The 20,341-nt window shown below is 39.8% G+C and overlaps 1 protein-coding gene across 3 annotated transcripts in view; it reads right to left on the bottom strand.

The window, feature by feature from the left end:
* Nucleotides 1-1,274: 1,274 nt before the first annotated feature.
* The window catches only part of NKAIN2 (sodium/potassium transporting ATPase interacting 2), a gene marked incomplete at both ends in the record, with an annotated part of 994,683 nt that continues 975,616 nt past the window's right edge, over nucleotides 1,275-20,341 (bottom strand). For all 3 annotated transcript variants that reach the window (XM_080806156.1, XM_080806154.1, XM_080806155.1), the window contains one exon: nucleotides 1,275-1,360. In XM_080806156.1, the coding sequence (XP_080662282.1) occupies nucleotides 1,275-1,360 (86 nt within the window). The remainder of the gene's footprint in view (nucleotides 1,361-20,341) is intronic.

Consider the following 20,341-nt stretch of genomic DNA (forward strand, 5'->3'; position numbering starts at 1 on the left):
GAGGGAATAGTCAAAATGGTACTTTGAGAAGATTAATTTGGCAGCCTCATGGAAGAAGGGATGGAGATAGTAAAGTTAGAATGCAATAGGTAATGGATGCCTGAATTAGGGCAGTGGTTGCGGGGTACTAAAAAGAAAATGTGTGATGTACTGTTTGCAGAGGGGATGCTTTGAATGACATATCATACTGACTGAATTCTGAACCAATAAGAGTCTTTTTTATGGGTGCTGTTACCAAATACTTCCAAAGAAAATTGCAGGCGTGATGCATAGGTCATTCCCCTTTTAAGGAGAAGCTTACAAGGAGGTGTATAAAAATTACTTTAATCTCTTGGAGGAGAAATACTCTAAAAATCCATGTATTATCCTACACATTAACAATCTTAAAAGGTAAAATGATTCAATGGTGGAGGACAACGACGACAAACACATATCTTCAAAGAGAGAAGCTCACATTTCAAAATGAATTGGAATCTTACTTTCTATTTTGATCTTCGCTTGCAATTCAGCATATCACTTGATGCTGATATATAGAATTTGTTATCAGTTGTTATCCAAGGGAATTTGCCTAAACACAGATATAAAAATCAGGCTCTGATTGTATGTCTGCTCTCTTGAGTGCTAGAGCTAAGGGTCTGATAAATTTCAGTGTTACTATTCTGGCTTAATTTTCACTTTTCACATCAGAAAAATGATACAGAGCATTATTGTTCAGTTTTTAAAATTTTTTTAACACTATACATAATTAATGTTATACTATATGTACAGGGTTATACTATATAAAACCAATAACCTATCTTTTATCGTCCAAATGAGAATACTTTTGAGAAGAAGAGGAGGTACTGGTAATAACTATGCCAGGACAACCATGTAAACCGAGACTCTCCTGGGAAAGCCAGAACACATAGTTTATATATAGTCATAGTTTATATATAGTCACCTCCCATGTTATATTATTCTCAAAACGTATAATTTGGGGGTAATTCAAAGAAGTAGTATATTAATAAAGGCCTTTTAGCTCTATAGTTGATACTTTTGATACTTATATATAAGACTAAAGGTAACTTTAGAGATGGCATTTTGGTAAGTTAAATTTAAAAAAGAATTATGAAGAAAATGTTATAGAATTATCCTAGTCAAGACAATATTAATAGAAGAGAAAATACTGGAAGTATGTAATTGGAGGAAAGCTCCTTGCCATCTATTTCATGCCACAATATTGTTTACTTAATTATCTTTTAGGATCACAGAAGATTATCTCCAAAGTACAGTACTTACATGTACATAGGCTGTAGTTGTAAATGAGATGTCTTCTGAGGCCCTTGATAGCCATAAGAATCAAAGCCACCTATGAAATCAACTGAAAAGGGACAAGTGCTTTCATTAGTTCGCTTTTCAAAAGAGGTCAACGATCATGATCAAGATCTTACACAGATTACTCATCTAGACCGTGTAATAACCTATTGAAACCAAAGTGATTAATTGTGGATGAAACCAGATAGTTCCTTCAGGGTAGTGACTTCCCCCACTCAACTGTGAGATTCAATTATTGCTTCACAAGAATCTATTCATTTGGGAGAAGAAATTATGTACTCCTCTCAAGCAACTAAGACCTAATTGGAGTAATAAAATTCACTTGCACAGTAAAGATGCTATATGTCTTTTTGGTTAGTGTGGAGATTTTCTGCAACACATTACAAATGTAAAAAAATAGTGATTACTTAAGTGTATCTATCAGCAATTGCAGCACTAGTAATAATATCATATACTACGATTGACAAGGACAAGTTGCTATGGGGGGACTTGTGTAAATTAACTTAACATGGCAGTCCTTGTCATTTTGTGGTTTATAATCTGAAATAGGCAATCAGAAATAAAGTCTAACTGAATACTCAATGCAATACATACTTAGTATTTGAGGTACAACAAGATATAACAAAAGTTACTGTGATAGAGTCTATCACAAATGGCTCCAACAATATCTCCTATCCCGTATCTGCTTACAGTATGATCTTGACACTCCTCCCACCTGGCGGTTTTGGTCTGTGTCCCTTCCTCTTGGACCTGGGTACAACTTATTGGTCACTTTGACCAACAGAGTACGGTAGAAGTGATCCTATATGACTTCCAAGACTAGATCATAGAGGTGTAATGCACTTCCCCTTGCTCTTTTGAGATGCTCTCCCGGCACACAGCCACCATGCCCAAACTAGCCCACATGGAGAGATTAATGGAGACCCCCATGGGCAAGTACTTTGACCAACCAGCTAGTTGAGGTTCCCTCTGATAGCTAGCCTCACCACCCAGAAACATGAGAAAAAAGGCATCCAAGTGATTCCAGCCCCAACCTGCTCAGTCAGCTCAGTCGTGGAGTCTGCCCAGCTGAGGGCCATGATATCAGGGATCAGACAAAAGCCATCCTCACAGTGTCCTGTCTGAAATCTTACTCACAGACCCATGAGCATAATAAATGTTTCCTTTACACCACTAGGTTTTGGAAGCAGTAGTTGGGGAAACCGTAAATACTTAGAGCACTGTTAAAAGATTTTGTTTTTATTTTTTTCTTTTCCACTCCTGGATATAAAGGTTGTGTGGTAGGGATAAAAGAGGTAAAACAATGAAAGGCAGGCAATGTAGATGACAGGAAGGAGAGAGAAAGGGAAATTGAGACTGAATTAGGATGCCTGAGGATAGCTTCACTTCTAGAGTCACATTCTATACTAGCTTAGCTTTGACTAGTTTTTATTTTCTTTTTAGTATCTTACGTGCCACAGGTAGAAAATCAAGCAAGGTGTGAAGTAACATCAAGCCTATGATGTCTGTTTAGTGGGGGAGATCTTTATTTAATAGATTTTTATTCTTTAGGGCAGTTTTAAGTTTATGGCAAAATTGAGCAGAAAGTACAGAGAGTTCATATATAGCTTCTGTCTCCGCACATGCACAACCTCTCATACTGTCAACAGCTTACACCAGAATGGGACATTTGTTGCAACTGGTGGATCTACACTGATTCATCCTTATCACCGAGTCCAGAGTTCACATTAGGGTTTGGTGTTTGAAACTATGTGTTTTGATGAACGTATAATGACGTGCATCCACAATGTCAGTCTCATACAGAAGAGTCTCACTGTCCTAAAAATCCTCTGGTTTCTGTCTTTTATCCCACCCTCCCCCAGTCTCTGGCAACTACTGATCTTTTTACTGTTTCCATAGTTTTGCCTTTCCGAAAACATCATATAGTTGGACTCAGTATGTAGCCTTTTCTGATTGGCTTCTCTCCCTCCATACTGTGCATTTGAGGTGCCTCCCTGTATTTTTATAGTGTAATACCTCATTCCTTTTTATCTTGGGAACACTTTTTTGAGGCTGAATTTCTCTTCTCATCAAACGTGGAACAGTGTAAGAACAAAGGCCCCGATGTTAGAAGGATCAAGGTTCAAATACTGCTTTGACCATTTTAAGGCCAGCTGTGTGACCTTAAATCATTTAACACTCTTAAGATAGGAATTAAAATACTTATTTCATACAATTAGTGTGAGGATAAAATGAAATATAGCATGTAGAGCCCTGGGTAAGACATACAGCATGGAAGAAGAAAATTAAAAGCCCCTGAAAAACTTCAGGATTTTCTTTATAATTTTTCTAAGTCATGTGGCGTAGGAGAAAGAAAAATGGGAAGCATGTGATTTGGGACAACTATGAAACTTTACCAGTTTTACAGAATTTTACAGAAGATGGACTAAAAGAGAAGGAAACTCCTTTGTTTTCTGAATTACCCACATTTGTACATTAGCTAATATAAGTGGTACCAGGAGAGCTATACCGTAATTGAGTGGCAACTATATTTAAAATTTGTATTTTGAGAAATTATTGCCTGTGATTGGAGATTCACTGCAGATAATATCTAAATTCCTTTTCATTTGGGTTCGCTCTTGTCAACAATGAGACTTAGTTAAGGATTAGTTTGCTGAGAGGTGTTCACAGCATTAGAGTTTCCTTGTTTTGAGGTTCCTTTTCCGTACGATGGTCCCTACCCTGGTGCTGGAGAATAGAGCGGGCTAGAGTAGAATGAGATCGCAGCAGATGTAAGTGGTAAGGTCTCCTTCACTGAAATTGAGATCTAAGTCAAACTCAGCTTTATTGCTCTTAATGGTGTTATGAAATATTTCCTTGGCTGGTTTCCAGGAGTTTGAGATGGATAGCAGAAAAAAACAGATGTAATTACAAACCAAGTATTATGGAATGAACCAAGGGATAACTAGAAGAAACCAAGATGAATCTTCTAGTCCAATGGATAGAATCAGGACCAAAAATGGAAAATAAAGCTTGAGTTGGGAGCAATGTAGACCATTCTAAGACATGAGAAAAAGCCATAAGATACTCTTAACTATAGGGAAAAAACTGAGGGCTGTTGGAGGGGAGGTGGGTGAGGGGATGGGGTAACTGGGTGATGGGCATTAAGGAGGGCATGCGATGTAATGAGCACTGGCCATTATATTAAGCTGAATCACTGAATTCTACATCTGAAACTAATGATACACTATATGTTGACTAACTGAATTTCAATAAAATAAGTTAGGGGTGCCTGGGTGGCTCAGTTGTTTAAGCATCTGCCTTCAGCTCAGGTCACGATCCCAGGATCCTGGGATCAAGTCCTACATCGGGCTCTTTATTCAGCAAGAAGCTTGCTTTTCCCTCTGCCTCCCACTCCCTCTGCTTGTGTGCTCTTTCTGACTAATAAACAAATAAATAAAGTTAAAAAAAAAAAAGAAAGAAAAGGTGAAAGGGGAAATGAGGTGTGTCCTTGAGTATGTGTCACGAACAGTGTTTGAGTTGTCTGGGGCTTGCTCTTATTAGCCATGATGTAGCTGGTGTGGGGTGTGGTAGAGCTGGCTTACAACCACCCAAGTTGGAAGGTTTGCCATTGTTCTGATCACTCAGATCATCTGGAGCCATAAAAAGGCTCTACCAGCAGGGGACTCAAAGCCAACATGAGAAAAGAGGAGGATCTGAATCAATTAGGATGGACGTTTACCATTTCACTCATGAGGGGGGCATTCAAATTTAAACAACAACCAAAGGGCATATTTCTGTTGTATATTTTATAAATATGCCTGAGTTCACAGCCAAGGAAATTGTGAAGGTCAGTTTCCACCTATATTCATTCTCCGTAATTGTCGGGCTGTTTTCCTGAAGACCCCAGGGAGAGGAACAGCCATATACTGGGTCCAACTGACGACTACAGTTAATATTCTGGTGATCAGCATAGGTAGACTCGATTCCTTGCACATTTACAGATGTGCTTCAACTACATCTGGAACTCTTTGTGACGCCATGTGCATGGAGAGCAGAAGCAGAGGAAACCAGTTTTTTTTTTTTTTTCTTGCTAAAAAAACTGAGTCAGTGGGGTTAACTTACATTTTTAGAACACCCTTAATACCACTTTGGTCTGTTTTCCTTTTCCTTTATATAATCACATTTATTTAGGCTTTAAAGAAGGTACCACACGCTATAAAACTTTTCTGAGCAATAAGGGCCATAAAACACCTGACAGGTCATTTTCTAAGTAATTATGATAGCATCTAGATGCTTGGATCATCGCTCATCTCCGCATTATTGAAAAAAGAGTACCTTTTATTCCTCCGATATCTCCTTAACTGCTGAAAATAAAAATAAAGTTCTAAACAATTGCATGATACTTAATAGTTTCTAAAGCCCTTTCAGGTGATATCAATTATCTTTACAAAGTTACTCTAAAGTGGGTAGGAATAATTATCTACACTTTACAGATAAATGCAGTATTACTTGACTGCTTGGGGGCACACAACAGCTGAGGACAAGACTAGAAGGTAGATACTCTATTTCTTTCCCAAGTATATTGAAAAAGTGGTTTCTGCTTTTCACTCATGCCATTCTGATAAATTACTAGGAGGTTATCAAAGGCTTTGCATCACATTTTGGATTAAATCTAAAATATTCAGGCTTTTTTTTACATTATTCATTTAACAAACATTTTTTGAGTTGTTGTTTTGAGTCTTCTATTGGTCATAGATGTTCCCCTTTGTTATTTATTCTCCAGAATTTTTCCTCTGTTCTTTCTAGAAAATTTACTTTTTCATTTTCTTCTCATTTCCAATCTAATATTCTAGGAATATTCTGAAGTGAACAATGATCGAAGCAAAACCCCGTGCAGGCTGGATTTGCCAGTGATGATTACTCGTGAGATGTCTTAGTTTTCTGTAACATATCTTTCAGAGGCAATAAGGTGAGTGTCCTTCAAGGTTTAGTTCATTTCTTCTGTGTCTGCTAACTTATGAAGGATATCACATAAACATTTAAATGATCTTTCTTTCGAAAATTACTTATATCCTCAGCCCCATCTCGTACAACTCTGATTACAATGGTGTTTTTCAAAGTAAGGAGGAATGTTTTCTTCATAACCACTTGGCATATTGTCTATTATTCAAGGCTTATTGGAAAATATGAAGGATAGGAATTACTGAAGGACTAAGTTAGGATTAGGAGAATGAGAAAGAAAAGATGATAATGAGTTCAAGATGTATGGAGAAAGAGGTAGAAAACATACTACATGCCGAGTTTTAAATATGGGGGAAGGAGAGGAAAAGGCAAGATTCAAAGTTGACTCAGAAACGTGTTGACTAAGAGAGTGTTGTTGCTTCTAACAGAAGAGTAAAGAATGTCAGGAGGGAGCTCGGGCTTGGCTTCATTCGGAAATGCAGTAAGTGATAAGTGGCATATTCAAGGGGCAAGGGCCAGGACATCCCTGTAAAAAGGGAAACATAACTTTGACTGGTGCAAGGCCAGTTGGAAACACGCTGGGATTTTTAGAGGTTAGTTTCTTCTGGCTCAACTTTATTGGGGCTTCACTGGAACATATCTACTGCCATCTGACGTTGCAATCTACTTGTTTTGTTGATTCCATTGCTGTAATGTAAGCTGGGTGAACTTTACTGTTTCCTGCTATTTGCTACAGTAGCCCAGAACCCAGAACAGTGTCTTGGCTCCTGGAAGACCGTCTTTACTGAGTGAATTCTCTAGACCTATTAGCCTTTCAAGAAAATTAGGTAATCATTGGAGTATGGAAGATGTTAGTAAAATTCCCAAGTAAAATTCAACTGTTTTCACTCTTTCCTCCTTAAGACCTTCAATGATAATAAAGAGAAGACCCTTTCTAGAAGATCTAGAATGTTAGTTGTTGACTGGGTCTTGTGAGATAAAAGAAAGTTTTGAATGCCAATGGGAAGAAACCACCGCAGTAGTCTCCTTGGACAAGAGGAGTAGAGGAAGAGAGGCTAAGACATTCTTGGCCTCAAAGTGACTCCAGTGAGTCATTCTTCCATGAATCCTATCAAGTGCTGCAAATGGTAAATGGTAGGGAAACCATGATTCTCTTTCTGGCCAGTTTACACCATCCTAGTGGGGCAGAAGGTGACAAAATAAAACAAAAATTATGCTCGTTTAACTTTTGCCTCATTGGAGGGATTTGCCTTTGGTCCTTTGAAGATAACTCAGGAATGTTATCATTTTCTTTGCAACTGTTACATTTTCTCTTTGCCTTAGTTTTTCTACCTGCAACATGGGTGTATTTATATCTACTGAACTATGGAGACCCGTGGAGGTCCAATGATTTTAAATTAGTAAAGTGCCATATCAGTTTAATAACTATGATTTAATAACATTAATAATAGTGGAATTTAAAAATTATCAAGTGAGAGAAGAATGCTTTTTGAATACCTATTCCTTGCTAAAATATATTCCCTGTTGTGAGCTTCCTATTTATTTAAACTTCTCAATCATGAACACTGTGTTCTGTAAACTGAAAATTACCTTTTTAAAGTACATGTTGATAGTGAGGTATTGCAATATAAAATGGTATCCTGGTCATTAATGACAAAGCCACTAGTCAACATACTCCCTTTTGGAAACAGAGCTGGAAAAGACCATGAGGGGAATTTTAAAAGGCAGATCATAGAAAACAGCCTAAATGTTTAGGAGAACTCTTTGAAAGACATTAAAGAATTTGTGTGGGCCTATGAAAACAGAGTGTATATCCATTATCTCTGCAGGTGAGAATTTCAAGGGTACTTATCTCCAGTTGCACAAAAGAAATTTAGAGCATAACCAACCATAGGCCAAATTCAAAAGAACCACCTTTCTCCCACACAGACTTGCTTGGTAGCAGCAATTCAGCTTACTGTGTGAACCTGAGGGGTTTGGTCTGGGCTAAAATCCCTGAGTGGATGCTGAGTTACTTTTTTTTTTTTCTTTTTCTGATTAGGGAAACAACCCTTTGTAGGGGTACTTTACCCTGTTGCTGCTTTAAGGTCACTAAAATGACTCTGATAATAGAGAGGGCTTCTGAAAGGCAGAGCCCACACTGAATGAAATGAGACTTAGGAGCTAAATCAGTGCAGATACTTCACTTCCTAACCTTGCTCAGCAGATGTGTTTTCTCAGGGTCTTATTGTCATGTTTCTCTCTTAGTTGTATTAGAACCAGATCTTCAATATTTTACACTCAGTACCAAATGCAATTACATATGCCAAAAAATGAAAGCGAAAAGCAATCACTACAATGGTATCATAGCAGAAGAAATATTTTTTTAGTTTGAAATAGCCTGAGCAACCATGTAAAGCTTTGGGTTTTAAAAACTAAATAAAAAATAAAATATAAGTTCCACATGACAAAGTATTCTGTCTTTCTGCTCTTGCCTATTTCTGCCTGGTTTGAGGGAACGTAGTACCTTTGGGAGATTTGAAGAGACACATGCTGGTTTTCTGGGGACACCAGGATGATACTATCAAACAATTCTCCAATAGTATAAGTCACCCCTGGATACATCACAGGGAAGGGTGAAGTAGGGTAAGGATTGAGGGCTTTGGAGTCAGAAGACCTGGCTCAGGTTGTACCTTCACTTCTTATCAGAATTGTACCCACAAGAAGGTCACAGCTACTCTGAGCCTGACTTTTGTCCTCCCTAAAGTGGGGATAATGAAATAATTCCAACTTCATAGGGTCATTGACAGAATCAAGTGTCATATGCAATATTTAGATGCATGCCTTTTAAAGATACACCATGGATAGATTTAGGATCTCATCTTTTTTGAAGGGGAATTATGCGAAGAAAATAATGATTTTTAAAAGATTTTTTTAAATTTATTTAACAGAGAGATAGGGAGCACGAGTAGTCAGAGAGGCAGGCAGAGAGAGAGGAAGAAGCAGGCTCTCCACTGAGGAGGGAGCCCGATGTGGGGCTCGATCCCAGCACCCTGGGATCATGACCTGCTTAACCAACTGAGCCATGCAGGTGCCCCATGAAGAAAATAATTTAAAATGCATATTTAGGTTCTTTACTGAAAGGGTGAGAACTGTATATTAGAATTTCCAAGAGTTATTGTGTGGAATGACATAGTATTGGGTCATCAGCAGAAGCTGAGGAGAGCTGAGATAGGTCTATGGAAACCCTTCAACTGACCACTCTGTTGGTTAACTGTGGTGTGACAAGCAACAGGAATATCTTGTGTGACACAATTTCGAAAAAAAAAAAAAAAAAGGCGGGGGGGGGAATCTATATGGAACTGAGTTTTCATACTTCAAGTATATATTTTTTTATTTTTATTTTATTTTATTTTTTTTGGGAAATCACCTTGTATATTATTTAAAAGGCCAGAGACAGGCTGGGACCAGCCTTGTTTGTGGTCTCTGAGATTTCAACCTGTAGATAGGCCAAAAGAACTATCCAGTGGAGTGCGCCAGAATGAAGAGCCTGAAAACTTATCCTTCTGGATCAGGCAGAGAGGATGAGCTCAGTGTCTGGTGAAGGATTACTCAGGAAGAAAAAAGCTGTAACTGTTCCTCTCAGATTTAGGTAGGGTTGCAAGGAGACAAAAGGATAATTTCCAGTATAGAGAGTTTTTCAGGTTCTGGGAGAAAAATGGAAGGTTTTCATGTTTGATAGCCTTAATTTTCTTGGTTTGAGTACTAGCCTAGGTTCAGAACCCATGCCTAGGTTTGGAACAGGTCCTGAGGAAAGTCCACGGGAGGAAGTGAAAGCGTAATTGAGCAGGAGAGAGCATCCAGCCATGTTTAGAGACTTTCTCCAGCTGTGTGCAGCAACCCAGGATTAGCAGTGGAGAAAGTGAGCCTGAGCCTCATCAAGTGTGGCTGTTGAAAATCCAAGCATGATTCAAGTGCAGGGGGCCGGTGGGGGCATCATTGCATGACTATACTGGACAGAGTTGAGAGGTGGAACGATTCGAAGAACGAGAAAAACAAAGTTTCCTGTGGAGTGAAATTCCTAAATAAGGATGAAGGGAAGTTTTTCGAGGAGGGAGACAGAGGAACAAAGTGGAAGGGTGAAACAAACAAACAAACAAACAAAAACCCCAAAAAACAGGACTTAACAGTCAGGCAGAGCATTTTTAATTTTGGAGAAGTCTCTTTTCTCCACAGTGAAGGTGACCCAAATTAGCCTCTTTGAGGAAGGAAATTAAGGGGTAGATGAAGTGAGTGGTAACAAGAGTGGCAAGTGCTGAGGAGGTCAAGAAATTGTAAAGCTAGAGTCAGAAAATTATGTATCCAGGCACATTTAATGCCTTCAATAGATGTGGAGAAGCATACAGAATGGGATGAGATAACTAAGCAAATTTCACCTTCAAGGTACCTGGTCTCACTTTGTGTCACGCCATTTGGATGGACCGGATTCACCAATCCGTTTCGTTCTTCCCTCTCAGACTTGCTTTCAAGTAGATATGACATGCCTTTCAGTTAAACTCGGAGAGAACCGTTATTACAAGCTATAGGTGGGCGAGCCAGACATGATTGGGCATGTCTTCCCCGCTGACATCCAGGGTGTACTTAGAATGCACGGCCCATTTAAATGCAGAGATTTTAATTAGGGGGTGGGCCCATTTATGAATGCAAGCATATTGAAGAAAATAAAAAAACCATGCATGCCTTGTCTTATAATCCTTGCTAACATATATTTGTGTCCTTTTGCATTCTCCAGAAAGGAAAATCACAAAACTCTGGAGCTGAAATTAATCCTCTCTTTAGAAGGACCGTAGCAATTTAAGGAAAGAGAATGTCCAGTAGTTATTCTAACATTTTTATTGATGTTTGTGAAAGCTGAAACGAGATTTGCTCTATTGAGCTCATTATTATTATTATTATTTTTATTATTATTATTTTATTATTATTATTATATATTATTATTATTATTATTGAGCTTCAGATTATTCCTGTGTGAATTGTGGTGTACATTTGGTCGATAGGGATTGTAGTAAAAAGCAGTCCTCTTTAACAAAGGCACACCTGTATTTGTTAAATTCTACGTATCCCTCTGACATCTCCTTTAGATTTTAGCCAAAATGTCATCGTTTGAGGGAAGAATTTGCTAGTCTTCTCATTTGGATGAGACATATGGGGTGCATTCCCGCCACACCTCTTTGTCTTGCCTGAATTCTCACTATGAGTTACAGTAGTTCGTGTGAAATGCACCCCTGACTCTAAGCACCATGAAGGCAAAGGTGGTACCTGCTTGGTTCCCCACCACCCCGCCAGTGATAACACACAGCCTCCCACAGAGTGGTTATTGATAAATACGCGTTGAAAGAATCTATCTTGATTATCTCAGAGAAGTGATGTGGAAAACATATTTAAATCAGGAGACTTAGGTTCTATTCCCAGTTCTGCCTCTAAATGACTGTTTAACTTAGAGAAAGTCAATTCAAGTATCCCTTTCCTCAACTGTAAAAAGAAGGGATTAAAGTAGGTGATTGCTAATATTGCTTACAGCTCTAAGATTCTGCACAGTTCCATATTTCTTGGATGGTTTTACAGACCAATGATAGCAATGAAATATTTAAAATGAGCAAATCTACACAGGCATAGTGAATGGGAAAAATTATTGTGAAGAAGTTATTTCTGACTGTTACTCCTGTTATGCATTGATTTTATTAAGCAAGTTCCCAGGGAGATGAGCTGCTGAGTCGTATGTGTATATACTGTAGGGTATATGAGGTATATGTGTATTTTACATTTATATATTTACACACATACACACACACAGCATTTGGAACCTGAGACATGACAATGTCCAGTTGAGAAACAGGGTGATGAAAAGAAAATGTGGGAACTGGGAGAAGGGAATAGGATTGGCATGTTTGGAGCCAACAGAAACACTGTCCCCGGATTCCATCACTTCCGAGAGGAAGGCGTATGGATGTTACTCTGCGCTTCCCTTGGCTTTTCCGCTATCGGGAATTCCTTAACATCAACTTCATTAGTTACAAAGGGAACAAGCAATCCATATCCAATTTTCTTTTCACATCAGGATTGTTCATGTATAGACTAGGCTCCTTTGTTGGAAACATTTGCAATTAATCCCATAAACAAACAAACAGAAAAATGCAAATCTTGCACTGCCTGCCCCAGCCAACCTCACCGCCTCCGAGCCTGACCACCATCCATTATACACAAAAATGAATTGAAATTCCCACTTTGGGCCTAACCTAATTTTCAAGTGATAATAGGCATGGATTCCCAGAAGCACTCTATGCCTCTTGATAGCAACATCCTAATTTCCTTTCCTGGTAAATGTTTTAAATAAGATTTTAGCACCAAAGGAAATTAACCTTTAAATTAATTGTAATTATAAAATGCCATCACTGATTTTTGTCTTCAGTCTAATTACTTTCTATTATTTAAACAAACCTCACCTCCTGCGAGCTTTAAGTTTGTTTCTCCCCCACTTCCTGCCACACAACGGCAGCCAATCCTCGCGGAGTCGTGGCTGCTAAAGCAGCCTCATTCAAATGTCACGCAGGACTGCGGGTTTGCCCTCTGCTCGCTTATTTACAAGGCACTCTCCCAGAGGCTACGTGGGAGGCTGCTGTGCTCAGAGGTTTTCCTCCTGCATACCTGGTGGCCATCCTTAGAGACACATTGGTTTTCATCCTTCTGCTGTTTGGAAGGAGATCGCGAAGCCCAGCCCTCTGTCTCTATTAGAAGCCACTTCCCCAGCGGAAGCGCAACTGCACGTAATGAAGTGGGCACCTGCCAGCACCATTTATCAAAAGACACACGCTGAATCTCGAGCCTTCTTGACCAGCACCGCTCAGCTCTGGAGGGCTTTTAGCGCTCGGTGTCCTGAGCCGGCTCTTTGTCTTGCTCTCGTTTGTTCTTTCGAAGATAGGACTATGGGATCTCGGGACCTTTATTTTGTTGGCCTGTGTATCTACACTGTGGTGCTAAAAGCATGCTATTTTCCTGCCCCTTAGCTGCCTTCTTTGTCATGTCATTACGGATGCGAGTCCAGAGAGATGGTGTGAGTCCATTACAGGTGGCCTGGGTACCGCAGAATTGGAAGATGAAGCAGGATGATCAGAAGGGAAGGTTTTTCTTTTAATCGTTTCTGTTACAACGTCATCACTTCTCCTTCCATTCATTGTCTGGCTTTCTTTTCCATTGAGGCTGATTAAGACAACCTGAAGCATATTGGATAACTTCAGTTCTCCTAGGCAGACATATCTTGTGCATAAAATACTTCCTTTATTACACCCCAGGAAAGGGTCCTCCTTTGTGCTGGTCTGAATATTGTTACCTCAACATGATTCGTTAGAAACAAGGTCCCGGTCCTTCTGAACCAACAGAGGGCAGGGAACAAATCAATTTTCTTCCCCTGCATTTTTGACTCGGGGACTTGAAATTTTTGTAAAGATGATTATGGTGTGTATGCGTGCCGCACGTACGTGTGTGGGCATAAGTGGGAAGCAGTATGATACAATGGGGGAGGCGTTGTGAGAAAAAGGGGATAATAAGAAGTGACCTTTGAGGAATCAGACGCAACTTTCACCTGAACATCCGAAGTTAAAAATAAACTCATCTATTTTCCCTTCCGTGACCACAAGAGGGAGGAATTTACCAGAAGGCTGAAAAAAGGGACCAGTACCAGCAGCTAACGGGGAAGACAATGTAATGTTAAAACTGTATTTCACTGGTAGGGAATGCTGTTGCCGCTGATAAAAACTTGCATGTGATTGATGGGAGGCATATGCCTATGTCAGCATTCGTTTCAGGTGTTGATCATTTATTCAGTCTTTTTACATATGGCAGCAAGTCTCCATCCCATCCTTTTCTGTCATTTGCTTAGAAAACGACGGAAGTGTTTTATTATAATTGATTATTCATTTACTTAGAATAAACTGGGGTCTAAGGAGATGTCACATTTCCTTACCAGTTTCCAGATAGTCCAAGAAGTGTTTGAGGAGAGCTGATTGGTTGATTCATTTATTTCCCAGATCTTATTGAGTCCTGCTCCGGGTTGGAGATGTGCTAGATGCTGAGGATACAGCAGTGGTCAAGACACGCGTGGTCCCCGAGGGGCACCGGCTAATATTCCTGATCCTGAGGGAGTCCATATGTGCGGCACCGGTGTCACAAGTTCAGGAATAAGCTCAGTGACCTTGGGCAAGTCATCTAATCTTTATGGGTCGACAAAATTAAGGTGTTAAAAGGGTGGTAGACAACAGTTTTCCATCATTTTAAAATCTGCAGTGTTCCTAGTCCAAAAGAAATTCTTAAGCAGGAACTTGTAAAAGTTGTAAAATTAAATAGAAGCCGAGCTTCTGTGGTTTTGGGGGGTTGAGGAAGGAGCAAGGTGATGCCTTTTACCCTGGCCTCACTATGATTCTATACAGCATAGGTAGATATTAGAAATTTGGGGCTCTAGGCTTTCATAATATGTGCTTCTGTTCAGAAATGGGGAAAGAAATGGCAAGTTTGGGTTTTGTGAGAGGCTAGCAGATGGGGACAAGATTATTTCACTCAGTCACTTTGAAAATCACAAAAGAAGTGTTTTAAAAAGACAATGAAACAGTGCCATACTAACAATATATTAATCTCTCATTTGATTGCTTGAGTATGATACACCAAAAGTAAAACAGACACAACATTATCTTAACTCTGTCAATCTGATACCCAAGAATGATCTGATACCCAGGCACCTTTTTTGAACTGCTGATTGTCTACTCCTTAGGTTAAGTTTGAAGAGTGATTTGTAAATAACAAGAAAGAAAACTTAGATGACCAAACAGACTGTATAGTATGACCCTAACTACCAGATACAAAGAAAGGAAAAGAAGGAAAGGGAAGAAAGAAAGATGATCCATAGATGACAGATAGACAGACAATAGGAAGGGAGGGAAGGAAGAAGGAAGGAAGACTAGGAGCCATATAATACACTGAGCTGTTAATGGAGAAACAGAATTTGAAATTGTGGGGTCTTTCTAATTTTGTGTGTGTGTGTGTGTGTGTTGTTTGTATTTTCTATACATTCTGCAGTCAACTTACATTTCTTTATAAACAGGAAGAAACAAATATTTTTTATAAGGGTAGTACTCCTCCCTGCTGCCACTTCTACCTCCCCCAAAAGTGGGAGTGTGTGTGATTGTGTTCAAAGAATTGCCTTCAAACTCAATGATCCTGACGAACTGGAAAAATGATCAAAACATACAGAATGGAGTTCAATACACACAAGTGTAGGCCAGCAGCCTTTAGAAGAAAAATCAAACAAAAATAACAGAAAATTATTAGCCTCAGAGAAGTGAATAATTTCCTGTGGTTTGCTTTTCAAATGAACGTTTCTATAAATCGATTGTGACTTTTATCCCAAGGCCACTTGAATTTAGAGAATTCAGGACAGGTTTTTATGCATTTCTGCTTGGTTGGTGGGTTTGTACTTGTGTGTATCTATAAGTTTAAACATCTAGAATTCATTTTTCAATATTTTTTTCAAAACAGGTCCCTTTAGGATATTATTTTTTAATGACATTCTGAATCTTTCTAGGGGTGATTTGAATATTTAGTAAACTTGAAAATATGTGAATCTCTTTTTGAAAAGATAGTGATTACTTAAGAGAAATGGATCCATTTTCTAGGGGACTGATGTTTCGTTTTAGTTTAACTATTAAATAAAAGGTTTATGAGAAAATATAATAAAAATTGAGAAATCATATGATTTTTTTTTCTATTCTGGATTGGTGCTATTTTCCATGGCTGTATGTCTTCCTTTTAATTGTCACATTTCACAGTGCTAACGAGGCTGAGAGGGAAGTTTTTCATTCTATCCCTGTAAGTGGACATCCAACTGTGGTGCAGAGAGCTAGGGATTAGGTGAGAGAGGAGCTACACAGATCATAAAAGGCATCCTAGACTGAGAATCTCGGAACATTTCATTTCTTTCACAGAATATTGTAAAAGAGAACATGTGGGGGAGAATAGAAAGGACTGGAGGTCATAAGGAAAACGCAGCGTGGTTGGCAACAGATGATACAGGGAAGAGCCTCGCCACAAAGACAGTGCAGCAAGGGTCGCCTGCTCTCCTGGAGAAAGTCTTTCCTCCTAAGAAATATCACTGCCTTTTCATGAACAAATATATAAAAGTATGTGGCAATGGTTTCCTCACTTGAATAGGGTTCAAGTGTCAAGGCACACCCTCTGGAGCAGGCTCCCAGGTTTTTTTCTGGCGAGGAGCTTCTCATCTGAAGGGAGATCACCCCATGCCAAGGCTCGGGGGGCTGACCGGGAACTCCTTAGAGAGCATGGAATCAGGGAGTACAGCCTGGAGTCTTTTACCCACATGTGTTTGATGGGCTGGGGGGGCCACTGCTTGCCCCAATCTATGCTCCATAGGGACGGTCAAAGGTCTGGGAGCCACACGGTGTGTGTGTGTGTGTGTGTGTGTGTGTGTGTGTTTTGATATGAAATGTTGGATCTGAAATCTGTCCCCCCCATTTATATGTTAAAGGCCTAACCCCCCCCAGTAGGATTGTATTTGGTAGGCCCCTTAAAAGAGGCAATTAATTTTAAATGAGGCCATACGGGTGGGGCCCTAATCTAGTAGGACTGGTGTCCTTATAAGAAGAAGAGACAGGTCACCTGGGTGGCTCAGTTGGTTAAATGCCTGCCTCCTGCTCAAGTCATGATCCCAGGGTCCTGGGATTGAGTCCCTTGTTGGGATTTCCCACTCAGAGGGGACTCTGCTTTTTCCCTCTGTCCCTCCTCCATGTTTGCACACATGCTCTTTCTATCTCAAATAAATAAATAAAAATCTAAAAAAAAGAAAAAAAAGAAAAGAAAAAAAAAAAAAAAAGAGGAAGACGCCAGGGGTGTTTCCACACAGAGAGAAGATCCTGTGAGGACAGAGTGAGAAGCCAGGACAGAGGCTGAAAGCAAACCTGCCAATAATTTGATCTTGGACTTCTAGCCTCAAGGACTGTGAGAAAATAAATTTGTGTTGTTTAAGCCACCCAGCCTGTGGTATTTTGTTATTGCAGCCCTAGGCAACTACTATACGGGAGGGGGGGGGTGTGCAGAGTGCCCCCGTCTTCCTGCTCCCAGGAAGCAGCTCTGCTCCCAGGGCTGTCGCTGTCTCCAGGAAGGCACAGCAGATGGCAGTGCTGTCCTGTGCGTTTGCCCGCTGCTGGCCTGTCAGGCTGTGCTTCTGGCTTCCAGAACTGAAGGGCCGGAGATGTAAACTTCGAGGTCCAGGCTTTTTCACTGGAAACCAAAACACCTTTGTACTAAAGCATATCTACCGATCTTACCTATTTATCTCTCATCTCTCTACCTATCTGTTGAGCTGGGCTTCACAAAAGTGAATGAGATCCTGTTTAAAAGGAGAAATAAGGAAACAAATTCTCAGGCATTTGGTGTGCCTACGGTCTAACTCCCTCTAGCTCACTGATGACGGATGGCTCTTTCATGCAGTGAAGTGGCAAAGTTTACTTCTGGAGCCTGAACCCTTTCCATAGTTTCCTTGGAGGCTTCTGGTCCCACAGCTCCCCGGCTCCCCTGGCGACTAAGGCCTCAATATCAAAATGGAACACATAGCCGGTCAGCTCTGTATTGATGTCAAGAATACCTTAGTTTTCCAGTTTCCAAAATTGGGTCCTTATCCCTTGCTCTACTGCCTGTTTTCAGCACAGTTATAGAACTAAAACTGTCCTCTGTTCTTCATGAGGCTCTTAGGAGTGAAAACTTATCCAATTTGGCAAGCACATGGCTAGCACGGCCTCCTGCCAGTCTGCTGCTAACTGAATGTTCCGTTGCAGATCCATAGCAGGTAAGAATGGACACGTCCCGAGCCCTCTTCCCTGTTTACACATACAATAAACTTCTCCCATACTTCAGGCCTTACTTTCTGAGAGCATTTATTCTTTTTGCCAAGCCAGAATGCTTTTAAGAGATCAAAAGAATTTTCTCTAGAATATGATTACCAAAAATTAGACAGAAATTTCCAACCTGAGGATTTAGGTAGTGTCTGCAGGTGACCATACAGACAAATAATGGAAGCAAAAATACAAGGGAACTATCAATCCAAAACATCGTGTTCAACGAATACTCACAATTTACTCCTGTGTGTAAAGGACTATAGTGAAAGAACTAGCCGGACACAGAACTGGCCCAAATGAGCATCTACTCTGGGCTTGTTAGGGGTCCCACAAATATCTAAGGTAAGGATCAGTCTTTTGGGGTATACAAATAGACAAGTAGTTCATCTAAACCACTGAGCAAAAAGACTAAAATTGAAAAACTTGTTTATGAGGAGTCTACTTGGGACTTGTATTAATAAAGGCAGATAAGGGGCCATGGTTAAAATACACATAACAATATAAGCACTATTTTTTGGAGTTTTTTGGAAAATAGTTTATTAGATGCTTGAAATAGAAACCTAACCTTCCAAAAGATATTTGTGACTTCATATCCCCTTGGATTTACATTCCTTTGGCCAAAACTTGACAGAGGTTGGAATTCCCTAAACTGAGTTCCTCAACCTTCTAATTCTCTGGAATATTAAGATTTCTTACGAAGAAGTGTTTTGTGTTCAAATGTCGGGATATTAACTATACTTCTAATTTCTGTAACTTAATGCTTTCACATCTACAAAATGACTACTGGGTATTCCCAAGTCAACCCTGTCTTGCTTAAAACATCTGGAGAATTCAGGTGCGCCCAGACCATCTGCTCTCATAGTCACAGTGAACAAGGGTTCCAACTTAGCGAGCCAACCCTAAACCTGTTTATGCTGCCTAGCCCCGGCCTTTCTGAGGAAACCACAATAAAGGTGCTTGGCCAACACTTCAGCCCTCTCTTTCTGCCTCATGACCCTTCCCAGTGGCCTTGTATGGTGTGCTGTGTTCTTCCTGGGGAACTGTGAGCATTATAAAACTGCAGAAATCTTTCTAGTTTCTTGCTTTGATTTGCATCTGGCCTCACCCAAGTAGTATGGTTAAAACAACATGGTAGATTAGAAAAAATCAAACATACTTTACAACAAAGCCCTCGGAGTTGTTAATATGTAAATGCGCATCCTACATTTTTAGTATCAAACTTACTTGGCTTTGGAATCTTTCTGAGCAGTATATCTTATGGAATTGGCATTTCTGGGATCCCCTTTGGGAGGTACTCTTCTGGAGAGATACTGATTATCTGTCCAGGAGATTTTGTGTGTCAGTATTTCCTGAAGATGAAAATGCACTGATATCATTGTGAAATGAAATCAAACATTATAGTTTAAGGAAAGCTCAATTCCCATATGAAATTTGGACTTGCCCTTCACCAAGGAGTTGGCACAAAGATACAAAACGATAATATTTGAATGAACTCACATAGGTTGTGGAGTCCATATATTTTAAAATGTATACATCTATTACCCTTACTAATCTTTGAATAAGGCTTTTGTGCATAAGACGAGTGCTTGTGAGATATCTTCTCATGGCTATTCATTAGGCATCTCAGTCTCGACCTGTCTAAATAGAACCAGTTATCACATCCCTATTCTACTTTCCTCAAATGACATTTCCATTTATCCATTCATTCTTACCAGAAACCCAGGAATCTGTCAGTCCTTCTCTTACATAGTATGCATCCATCACCAAGGAACTACTTCCTTTTAGCATGTTTCTTACCAGATCTAGCTGCTCCGTCTCTAACACAGAGATGTCCAGACCTTCATCATCTCGTATCTGTCATTTTCATGATGTTCTAACTAGACTCCCTTTCCCTCATCTTGTCTCTCATCAAAGACTTTCTTTCATATTGATACCAATGTGATTTTTCTAAAGCACATTCCTGATGATGTTATTCTTTTTTCATAAACTACCTGCCAGTTGATTTGCCGTCATGCTATGCAAAATGAAGTCCAAAGTCCTTACTCTGACGTGACCGTGTTTGTCTACTGACTCACTCGTGCTCTCTTTTCCAATCTTCTCTGGAAATAGAGATACAACTCAGTCATATTAATCTGGCAGCTCTGCCC

Source organism: Martes martes (genome assembly GCF_963455335.1).
Source record: "Martes martes genome assembly, chromosome: 6".
Lineage (NCBI taxonomy): Eukaryota > Metazoa > Chordata > Mammalia > Carnivora > Mustelidae > Martes > Martes martes.